Source organism: Cupressus sempervirens, chromosome 5 (genome assembly GCF_028749045.1).
Source record: "Cupressus sempervirens isolate cs-2001-9-10 chromosome 5, ASM2874904v1, whole genome shotgun sequence".
NCBI classification, from domain to species: Eukaryota; Viridiplantae; Streptophyta; class Pinopsida; order Cupressales; family Cupressaceae; genus Cupressus; species Cupressus sempervirens.
The window spans coordinates 449,318,923-449,329,968 of record NC_143122.1 but is presented as its reverse complement, the minus strand read 5'-3'; the positions used below and the strand labels follow the sequence as shown (position 1 = coordinate 449,329,968).

The 11,046-nt window shown below is 39.3% G+C and overlaps 2 protein-coding genes across 3 annotated transcripts; both read left to right on the top strand.

The window, feature by feature from the left end:
• The first annotated feature begins 7,012 nt into the window (after window positions 1-7,012).
• Window positions 7,013-9,129, top strand: LOC149556719 (uncharacterized). 2 transcript variants are annotated; one of them, XM_089785909.1, is made up of 3 exons: window positions 7,013-8,324; window positions 8,490-8,788; window positions 8,911-9,129. In XM_089785909.1, the coding sequence occupies exon 1, from the start codon at window positions 7,534-7,536 to the stop codon at window positions 7,999-8,001; it is 468 nt and encodes a 155-aa protein (XP_089642035.1). In that variant the 5' UTR covers window positions 7,013-7,533; the 3' UTR covers window positions 8,002-8,324; window positions 8,490-8,788; window positions 8,911-9,129. The 2 variants fall into 2 exon arrangements, with proteins under 2 accessions (XP_089642035.1, XP_089642034.1); XM_089785908.1 differs by having other exon boundaries at window positions 7,013-8,788.
• Window positions 9,130-9,199: 70 nt separating this feature from the next.
• Window positions 9,200-10,830, top strand: LOC149556718 (uncharacterized). The gene is made up of 2 exons (XM_089785907.1): window positions 9,200-9,308; window positions 9,427-10,830. The coding sequence occupies exon 2, from the start codon at window positions 10,228-10,230 to the stop codon at window positions 10,684-10,686; it is 459 nt and encodes a 152-aa protein (XP_089642033.1). The 5' UTR covers window positions 9,200-9,308; window positions 9,427-10,227; the 3' UTR covers window positions 10,687-10,830.
• The last annotated feature ends 216 nt before the right edge of the window (window positions 10,831-11,046 follow it).

Genomic DNA, 11,046 nt, shown 5'->3' with positions numbered 1-11,046 from the left:
GCAACATAAAGGTAATTTTCAGAAAAAAGACTTTTCCAGCGCTACCACCAAAGAATGTGATAAATGTAGCAAAAAAGAAGGTAGATGAGGAGACTAGGAGTGAATTACGAAGGAAAAAGTTTTGTTTCACTTGTAGAGAACCATGGGTTCCAGGACACAGATGTTTGGGGAAAGGTCAAGTGCACTATATTGAAGTTGCTTCAAAATCTGATTCAGATGAGCATGAGGAATTTCATGACACTGAGGAGGAAGAAGAAGAGAAGGAAAAAGAAATCAGCAAGGATGAAACTTTAGCAGCATTATCAGGAGTCCCAAGATACCATCCCTTTCGAATTCGAGGGGTACTAGCAAGGCAAAGGTTGACAGTTCTTCTTGATAGTGAGGCAACTCACAATTTTATTGATGAGGGATTTGTCATGAAAAGAGGGCTTAAAGCAAAAGATTTTGAGGGATTCAATGTTACTGTAGCTGATGGATTCACTATGCCTTACACACGGGTGGTGAAACAACTCAAGATGACCTTAGGAGATTATGAGTTATGTGATGACTTCTATGTTGTTGGCATTGAGGAGACAAATCTTGTATTGGGTGTTCAATGGTTGCACTCTATTGGAGACTATTAGATGAACCATCAAACTATGGAGTTTAAATTTCATTCCAATGGGAAAGAAGCCTTATTTAGAGGCTTATCGAATGGAGCACCTAAGGTGGTCACTGCAAAGAGAATGGAGAGGACTTTTCGAAGAGGACAAGTAGCATGGGCAGCAGAAGTCATAATCCATCCAACAAGCTCTCCAAAGAATCAAGGTAATGATAAGCATAGTACAGTTTTCAATGATTTTCGTCCGAGATTACCACCAGATAGAGGTTTTGAGCATGTTATAGAGTTAGAACAAGATGCCAAACCAGTTATAACAACTCCATACCACCATCCAAGAGGTTATAAGGAAGAAATAGAAGAAACTATTAAGGAACTCCTGGACATGGGATTCATAAGGCCTAGCTCTAGTCCATTTGCATCATCTGTGGTACTTGACAAGAAAAAGGATAGTACAATGAGAATGTGTATAGACTACAGGGCTCTAAACAAGAAAACCATAAAAAATAGGTATCACATACCACACATAGATGAACTCATTGATGAGTTACATGGTGTTGTATACTTCTCAAAAATTGACTTAAGATCAGGGTACCATCAAATCCAAATGAGGGAAGATGTGGAAAAGACCGCTTTTAGATGTCACTATGGGCACTTTGAATTTCTTGTTATGCCATTTGACCTCACTAATGCACCAGCAACATTCCAATCTTGTATGAATAAGGTATTCAACAAGCATCTTTGAAAATTTGTTTTGGTATTTTTTGATGATATCTTGATTTACAATAAAACATGGGAAGAGCATCTAAAGCACTTAGACACTATTTTGGGAATCTTGGAGCAGCAATCCTTCTATGCTAACCTATCTAAATGTGAGTTTGGTTTAACAAAGATCCTATTCTTGGGACACATTATAAGTTCTAGAAGAGTATAAGTTGATCAACAAAAAATCTAGGCAATTTTGGATTGGCCTCCACTCACTAATCTTGCACGATTGAGAGGATTCTTCGGGTTGTGTAGCTACTATAGAAGATTTAGCAAGGGATTTTCTCAGCTTACTGCCCCCTTGACTGATTTGACAAAGAAAGGAGCTTTTGTTTGGACAGTAGAGGCACAAAAAACATTTGATAAGCTTAAGGAGGTAAAGAGTTCATGCCCTGTGCTTGCAATTCTAGATTTATCTTTACCTTTTGTTGTTGAATGTGATGCTTCTGGAGAAGGTATAGGGGCTGTCCTAACTCAAAGGGGACATCCAATAGCATTTGAGAGTAGAAAATTAAATCAGTTAGAGAAAGGTTACTCCATCTATAATAAGGAAATGTTGGCAATCGTGCATGCACTTCATAAGTTTAGACAATGTTTGGTATGTGGGAGATTCATTGTAAAAATAGACCATAATAGCCTCAGGTTCTTCTTGAACCAAAGGGATTTGAATGATTGTCAATAAAAATGGGTAAGCAAATTGCAAGCTTATGATTTTGATATTGAATACATGAAAAGAAAGAATAATGTAATTGTTGATGCTCTCTCAAGAAAGCCCACTTTGTGTTCCTTAACATCTATCTCTGCTGATTGGAAAGTCTCCATAATTTCAGTGTATGCTAAAGATTCCTTTGCCACCAAGATTTTGGATAAGTTAGTGGATGATAACAAGTACAAGGTCGTTGATGAATTGATTTATTGCAAGAACAAGATCTTCTCAGTGCCAAGATAAAAAATTAAGGAGAGAATATTGAGGGCCTTTCATGACACACCTTTGGCTAGTCATCAAGGATACTTCAAGACATACAAGCAACTTCGAGAGCAATTTGCATGGAAGGGTATGAAGGAGGATGTCCTTAAACACATTAAGGAATGTATGGTATGCCAACAAAACAAGAGTGAGCAAATTTTTCCTGCAGGGTTGTTGCAGCCACTTCTTATTCCTGAACAAAAATGGGAAAGTATTTCCATGGACTTCATCACTAGGTTGCCCAAGGTTCAAGGTAAGGATTGCATGTATGCGGTGGTAGATAGACTAACTAAGTATGCACATTCCTTTCCCATCACATCTGATTTCAGGGCATCACAAGCGGCCAAATTGTTCTTCAGGGAGATTTTTAGGTTACATGGCTTCCCTAGAAACATTGTTAGTGACCGGGATAGTAGATTCCTCAACTCTTTTTGGAAGGAGCTCTTTCATTTGGCAGGAACTAAACTCACTCCCATTACTAGCAATCACCCTCAAACAGATGGACAAACAGAAATAGTTAATAAATGGATAGAGGGATATTTGAGGAACTATGTTTCAAATCAACAACATGCTTGGGTGAAATGGTTGCACCTAGGGGAGTATTGTCACAATACATCTCATCACATGTCTATTGGTATGCCTCTTTTTCATGCTCTTTATGGTTATGATGCCCTTTCCTTTGTTGATCTAGCACTTTCAGATAGCAGAGTACCTGCAGCAAGTGATTTCATCAAGCAAAGCAAGACATTATAAGGTCCCTCAAGGATAATCTACAAAATGCACAGAACCAACATAAGTTGTATGCTAATAAGAAAAGGACTGAAAAATCTTTTGAGGTGGGAGATTTTGTATTTGTTAGGTTGTAGCTATATAACCAAAGCACCTTGAAGAGGAGTAGGGCAGAGAAGCTCAAACCAAGGTTCTACGAGCCTTATAAGATCATCAGGAAGGTAGGAGATGTAGCTTATGAATTGGAGCTCCCACCAAATAGCAAAATACATAATATTTTTCATGTCTCTTTCCTGAAGAAGGTTCTAGGCCAGCAAACCATAGTATCTACAGAATTGTCACCTCTTGATGATGAAGGGAAATTAGTTTTGATACCAAAAAATATAAGAGAGAGAAGGTTGAGAAATAGGAGCATCATAGACCATTTGCTCAAATGGAAAGGATTACCATTGGAGGATGCAACTTGGGAAGGAGCACATATTCTTGAGCATCCTAACCTTTATTGCTTGAGGACAAGCAATATTTGGGAAGGAAGGACTTGTCATGTCCCCTTTTCAAATAATTAAAAATAATAACTTTTGCTAAGGTAGGCAAGCTCAAAAAGTGAAGTTTTGGCAAAAGGGGCTAATCTTTGGAAACCAATGGATTAATAAATGGATATTATTATTAAAATATGTATTATTGACCCCTCTTGGTCGTGAGTTAGGGTTATGCTCTCTTTTAAAGAGATTTGGAGGCATTTCGGGCTCATTCTAGAACTTGATTTTTGCTCATTGTTTTGTTGTTCTTCAGAGGCTGCTAAACCTGTGGAGAAGGAGACCCAAGGATGGGAGTTTGCAAGATTCCAGGGAGGCAAAGGATGGGATTTTGAGGTCATTCCATGTGCAAACTCATGCAAAGTTTTCCCTTGTGTTGAATAGTGCAAATTTGTGAGTTTTCGGGTGTATTTCTTGTAAGAGTTTGGTGTTTTTGGTTGAGTATTTCATATCAGTTTCATTTGCTGCTATATTACAGACATTTAGATGTTAAAATAGAGTTGAATATATGTAATGGGTCATGGTTATACTTCTATGATAAATTATTAGTGTTTTGTGGTGTTTCTGGGCTATTTTGTGTTATTTTCGAGAGCTCGATGAGCATTGTTTTTGTCCTCCGTTTGGGAGTTGTTGTGTAAACTTTATACAGATCTGGAAATGTCATTTTGTGGGTCGTTATGCTGGCAAAATTTGTGTAAAAATGTCTACTTTCAAATTTATTAATAATATGTGAAGCTGTGAAGTTTTTGGCACTATTTCGAGCATACCCAATTTGGATTTTATTGAAAAATTGGTTGATCTTTTGAAATATTGGTTGTTTGATGTTAAAATCTGATTAGAGGCTTTAAATATCATATAAAATCAGAAAGGGGACATTTCACTATATCGGTCGCAATAGCTAAGTTTGTCACCATGGAGACATTTCTCGTTGTCAAGACTCTATCCATCATCGAGGCTTCAACAAAGGTTCTGTGTGCCATTGAGGTTTTATCTGTAGCTAAAATTTTGTTTCTCGCTAAGGTACTCTCCGTTGAGGTTTTTTCTGCCAAGGTTCCCTTTACTAAGGTACTCTTTGTTGAGGCTCCCATCACCGCGACACCCTTCACCAAAGCTCATATCTATGAGGTTCTCACAGTCGAGCCCTTCTTCGTTGGCATTCTCACCATTGAAGCTCTCTTCATCAAGGTTTCATCCGTCATGAATACAATAGTGATGGTTGTGGTTGTGTCAGTGCGTAAGTTTGTGCCAGCATCAACGTTTGTGTGCATGACCATACCCAAAGATATTTTTGAACATAATGACATGAAAGATTGCATCAAATTGTGTCATTGGGATCCTGGTGAAGGCTATGACAATGTTTATGTCAAAGTGGCACAGCAGATGCTTAACGACAGTGGGGTACGAGGGAGGTTTGATGACAACTCACTCATTTCACCTGCATGTTTGGTTTGGGATCCTAGTGACTCAGGATACGATAATGTTTATATCAAAGTGATGTAGCGAAAGTTTGATAGCAATGTGGTGCCATGGAGGATTGATGTCATTTCACTTCTCTTACTTACACGTTTGATTTGGGACCCTGGAGCTATTGGTGTTTCGTCAGATGACAAATTGCTTGAGGGCAAGCAATTTTGGGCAGCGAGGATTTGTCATGTCTCCAAATTTTAATGTAATTTTTAAATTTAATTAATTAATTAACTGGTCCCAAAATTTAAATAATATAAGGACCTTTAATTAGTTAATTAACTAATATGGGGCCCAGGTTAATATTTGAATTTGTGGTTCCGATTGATTTAATATATCTCGGACCTATTTTTATTTTAGTTTCCATTGGTAAGTGTTGCCGTTGGCTATCTTTGTACACCCTCGGAAAGGTTTTCTCCGACGGGTATTTAAGCACGGCTTGTAGGTAGTCATAGGTATGCAATTTGGATTATTTCTTTTGTACTGCAAATTTCAATTGGGATTCTCCATTGTCCACCATTTCGGAAGTGAAAGATCTTCCCTATTTGGCTTGTCCGGCTTTAGTGGGATTCAACCCTCACCCTATTCCGTTGTATGTAATACTTTGCTCGGATCTGGCAAATCGGAGCACTATCTTTTGGAAAATATTAATTGAAGGATTATTCGTGTTCGATCTCCATTCTTGTTTGGCTTTATCTAACAAATTCGGATCTATAAGTTTATGGTTGCATGATTGGGCGTTCTTCCCTCTATTCGTACACCATCGACTGGTTTCCTCCCTCCTACCGTACGGACGACTTTGCCTTCATTTCGTACTCTATCTCATCACCATTTAAACTCCCTCATCCCACCGTTCATCCTCCAAACACAATTGTATGTCCTATATATTTAAGTGTATAGCTTATCCTAATTCTACCGTACAACCTCCCTTGGACTATCGTACGACTTCCCCTTGACTACCGCACAGTACGGGCAACTGAGGTCGCGCAGCACGGGCAACTGTGGTCGTGTAGCACGAGCAACTGAGGTCGTGCAGCACGGGCAACTGAGGCCGCAGAACACGAGTTATGACCGTGCAACACAGGCACTGTGGCCGTGCAGCACGGTCAACTGTGGTTGCACAGCACGAACAACTGAGGTCACGCAACACAGACAACTGTGGTCACACAATACAAGTAATTGAGACCGCACAACACAAACAATGGTGGTCACGCAGCACGGGCAATTGAGGCCGCACAACACAGGCAATTGAGGCCGCGCAACATGGGCAACTTTGGTCGTGCAGCACGAGCTATGGATGCGTAGCACGAGAATCTGTGGCCACACAGCATGGGTCATGGATGCGTAGCACGGGCAACTGACACAGCACAAGGTCACGCAACACAGGAAACTAAGGTCACGCAGCACAGGCAACTAAGGCCGTGTAGCACGAACAACTCAATACTGCCAAGAATGGAACATTACAATGGTATTAGAGCATAAACCATTCAGGAGCATCTCTGAAACCGTTCAGGAAATTTCCAAAACTTTTAGCAACATTACTAAAACCGCTCAGGAACATTATAGTGGTATCAAAGCAGAAACTGTTCGGGAGCATCTCCAAAACCTTGCGGGAGCATCTCCAAAAAGCGTTTGGGAACATCACCGAAACCATTCAGTGGTATCAGAGCAAAAACCATTCGAGAGCATCTTTGAAACCTTTCGGGAGCATCTCTGAAACTATTCGGAAAATTTCTGAAACTTTTGGGAACATTACCGAAACCATAGATGTGAGTATCGCCGATTAATCGGTGATACGAGATAAAATCGCAATTTTTTGGAGCCGGCGATTTAGTCGCCCCAAAAATTGTGATTTTTTTTTTCAAATTTTTTCCAAAAAATCGCAGATTAATTGCCTAAAAAATCACCTAAAAATTGCGATTTGTTGCAAAAAAATCGCCCGCACCCGGCAGTCACATAAAGTGACAAAAAAACACATTTTTTCATTATGTTTTTACGTTGCTTAGGGCGTTTTGGAGAGGAGAGGATAGAGGAAGAGTTCTTGGCAAGAAACAAGCGGAATCAAGTGCATTTGAAGGCCTTTTGATTCGATTTCTTCGTTACTAGGTAAGTGATTTGAATCTTTGTTTTTTGTTTTTGCAAGAGACTGTATTTTTTTTTCTTGCATGTAAATGGATAAAAATACATTCCTAATTAGTTAGGAATGCATTTGATGAATGTAAGCAAGATTAAATGCATTCATTTGCATTTTTTTCCATTCTAGATCGAATTTATGCTAAAAATTTGCCCTTTTTAAAAAAATTTGAAACCCTAGCAGCTAGTTTGTTTGAATGTTATTTGGATTTCAATTTATTGGTGCTGTTATTGGAATGTTGCTTGAATTCTTTGTTTAATTGTTAACTTTGATCTTGTTATAATTTATTTATATTTTTTTTTTTAAATTTGTATGTGTAGGCAGCCCGCAGCAGTTTTAAATGGCAGACAAATGGCCATTGACTCCATGCCCCTCAGGCTACATTGGCACCAAGACAAAGAATGCGAGAGATCAAACATGGAAATATGCCTATGAAGCACTCGATGAACCAACCAAAGTGATTTGCATTCGATGTGAAAAAGTAATATCCGGGGGCATTTACCGGTTCAAATATCACATTGCAGGGATCTCAAAACATGATACGAATCCTTGTGAGAGTACAACAGAAGAAATAAAAAGGCTTGCAAATTCCTTGCTCGCAGCTGGAGAGCAAAAAAAATTGCAAAGAGAGCGGAATAAATTGCATGTCAGGGCAGCCATAGTAGAGACCCAGGGCAGTTTCGTTGATGTTCAGGAGGAGGAGGCAGCCATAGTAGAGACCCAGGGCAGTTTCGTTGATGTTCAGGAGGAGGAGGCAGCCATTGAGAGCATGGATGGCTCTTATCGTGGGCTGCGTGTCCGCAAATAGGGTGGTTTTTCTTTCACGAGTTCCACTCCCACTCCCACTCCTACACCTCCTAGCACTTCCGCACCATCAGGATCAGCAGGTGCTTCTGGGATAGGGAGCTATTTTGTGCCGAGGCACACACCTGGTGCACAACCTTCATTAGAGGCCACTAGATGGAATAAGGAGGTCCATGACCAGTTGGACAATGCACTAGTAGATTTCTAGGTTTTCAACAACCTTCCTATTAGTGTTGTTGACAGTCCATATTGGGAGGCTTTGGCCACAGGGTTGACAGTTGCAGGAAAGGGGTACAAGTCCCCTTCTCGTTTTGTGTTGGGTGGCAGGTAAGCGAATAATTTTATTACACTCGATTTCCTTTTAATTTTTAACTTTTTACTTAGTTCTAAATTTTAATTAATTTATCTAGAAATTAGAATGTTGATTACTAAAGTCTAAATCAATTTTAAATTACTAAGAATCTAAGACATAACTAAATTTTGTTTTTGTAGGCTTATTGGAAATGCTGTTGAGAGGGCCAAAGCATTTGTTGAGGAATAGAAACAAGAATGGACAAAATTTGGTTGCACCATTCTTTCTGACGGGTGGACGGATGGGAAGAGCAGGACCATAATTAATTTTTTGGCCTGCTGTAATGATAATGTGGTGTTCTTGAAATCAATCGATGCCTCCAACAAGGTAAAAAATGCTCAGACATTGGCATTGATGTTGGAGAACATGGTCTTAGAGATTGGCATTGAAAATGTGGTGCAAATCATCACAGACAATGCTGCTGCATATGTATCAGCAGGTAAACCGTAATTTTATGTTGCATGTGCATTGTGAATTTCACAACAAGAATTTTTAATAGTTTGATTATTGATATATTTGAAAAGTTGGAAACTAATTAGTATTTTCTTTTACAATTGGCAGGAAAACTCCTACAGCAGAGGCACCCCACTCTCTCTTGGACCCCGTGTGCAGCACATGTCCTTGACCTTCGTTTGGAGGACATGGGCAAACTTGAGTGGGTCACTCCAATTGTGGAGGATGCAAGGCAGGTGACAAAATACATATACAATCACCCATGGGTCCTTAGCCTGATGAGAGAGCACACTGATGGCAAAGAAATTGTCAGGCCTGTCGTCACAAGGTTTGCAACAATTTTTTTGACATTGCAAAGCATTCTCGATAATTTGGCTTCTTTGAAACAAATGTTTGTTTCCAAAAAATGGCTTGCTTCCACATTTTCAAAGAAGAGTGAAGGAGAGAATGTTGTGCGGATTGTGTTTGATAAATATTTTGAAGATAAGGCTGATGAAATAGTAAAGGTAACTACAAAACTTTAAGTTTTAGTTTACACTTTACAACTTTATAACATACTAAGTTTGTAACTCAAGTAAATAATAATTTTGTAACTTGTCAACTAATTTCAAATTTACATTGCAGGTGTCTGAGCCTTTAGTCAGAGTTCTGGGTTTGGTTGATGGAGACCAAACGCCAATGGGTGAACTATATGAGGCCATGGACAAGGCCAAAGAAACTGTCAAAAATTACTACAAGGGGGAAAGCATCAAATATGAACCCATTTGGCAAATCATTGATAGAAGGTGGAATAATCAGCTCCACCAACCCATTCATGCAGCAGGATATTTCCTCAACCCACGTTTTAGGTATACCGTAAGCTCATTCTTACTCAAATTTAAGTTAACGAAGACTTGAGTTCATTTTGCTTTCGTAGGGTGTTGGGTGTGTATTAAAATTGCAAGACTTATTTGTTTTTGGTTTTTGGTTTTAGGGCTGATGGTACATATGCAGATCCTGATGGAGAGGTCATCAGAGGCCTAAGTGAGTGCATCGAAAAGATGGTAACCAGCGAGGAAACAAGAGATAAAATCATCGCTGAGCAGGAGATCTTCACTTCAGCAGGGGGCAAGGTGTTCTCCACTTCTCTCTGCAAGAGAGCAAGGCTTACACAAACTCCAGGTAATACATTTGCAAACTTCTGAATCTCAAATGCTAAATTAATATTTATGTTTCACTTTTTGTTGTCTATTAGTATTTTCTAACTTGTACAATTTTTGTGATGCAGTCGCTTGGTGGACCACTTGGGGTGCAAGCACTCCAAATCTTGCAAAATTTGCTCTCAAAATCCTATCACAGCCTTATAGCGCATCACATTGTGAGCGCAACTGGAGTTTGTTTGAGGTCATCCACACAAAAAAGAGAAACAGGTTGTCCCAAAAGAGGATGAATGACATGGTCTATGTGCAATATAATCTTAAATTGCGCATGAAAAAGGCGCAACAAGATACTCCTGGGCCAATCGATTTGGATGAGATAGATCCTTATTATGATTGGACAGTGCAGAAGCAGGCTCCCTTATTTACACAAGAGGACATCTCCAATTTGGAGAGGGAGGCCGCAGAGGAGGCTGCGGAGAAGGAAGGGGGTGGAACTGGATATGACATCGATTTGGATGACATCGAGGAGGGCGATGATGAGGATGATGACATTGAGCTTACTGCAGAGGACCTTAACATCTTGCGCGCAGCGAATGTGGAGCTACTGACATCTAGTTCTATAGCTACACCATCTCCTGCATTGGCACAGACACAGACACGGGCACAAACCCTGCGGGGTTCTAGTTCTAGAGCTTTACCCTCTCCCGCACTCGCTAGTAAAGTGACTGGGAAGAGGAAGGTGTAGTCCTGTATTTGACATTTATACTTATTTGTACTCATGTTGATGTGCTTATTTGAACTCTTTACATTTGACACTTTATTTATGAGAATACTTCTCATGTGTTGTGAACTTGTTAGTTGTTAGTAATTTACAACTTGTCACTACTTACGTGTTAGTAATTTACCGATTAATAACTCTTTTTGCATTGATATATATCTAAACATGATTATTTCTTATGTATTGTTAGTAATTAAGTCATTAGATGCAAAAAAACATTGAATTTTGTAAAAAAATCGCATTTTTTTATTAAAATTTAGTGGTTTTTTAGTTCCTGATTTTTTCCCCGATTTTTCCCGATTAAACTTTTTCAGGCCTAGGCGATTA

Bases quoted from the DNA above. Each gene is read 5' to 3' on its own strand.
- LOC149556719 (XM_089785909.1), top strand. From the start codon at position 7,534: ATGGCAGACAAATGGCCATTGACTCCATGCCCCTCAGGCTACATTGGC.
- LOC149556718 (XM_089785907.1), top strand. From the start codon at position 10,228: ATGAATGACATGGTCTATGTGCAATATAATCTTAAATTGCGCATGAAA.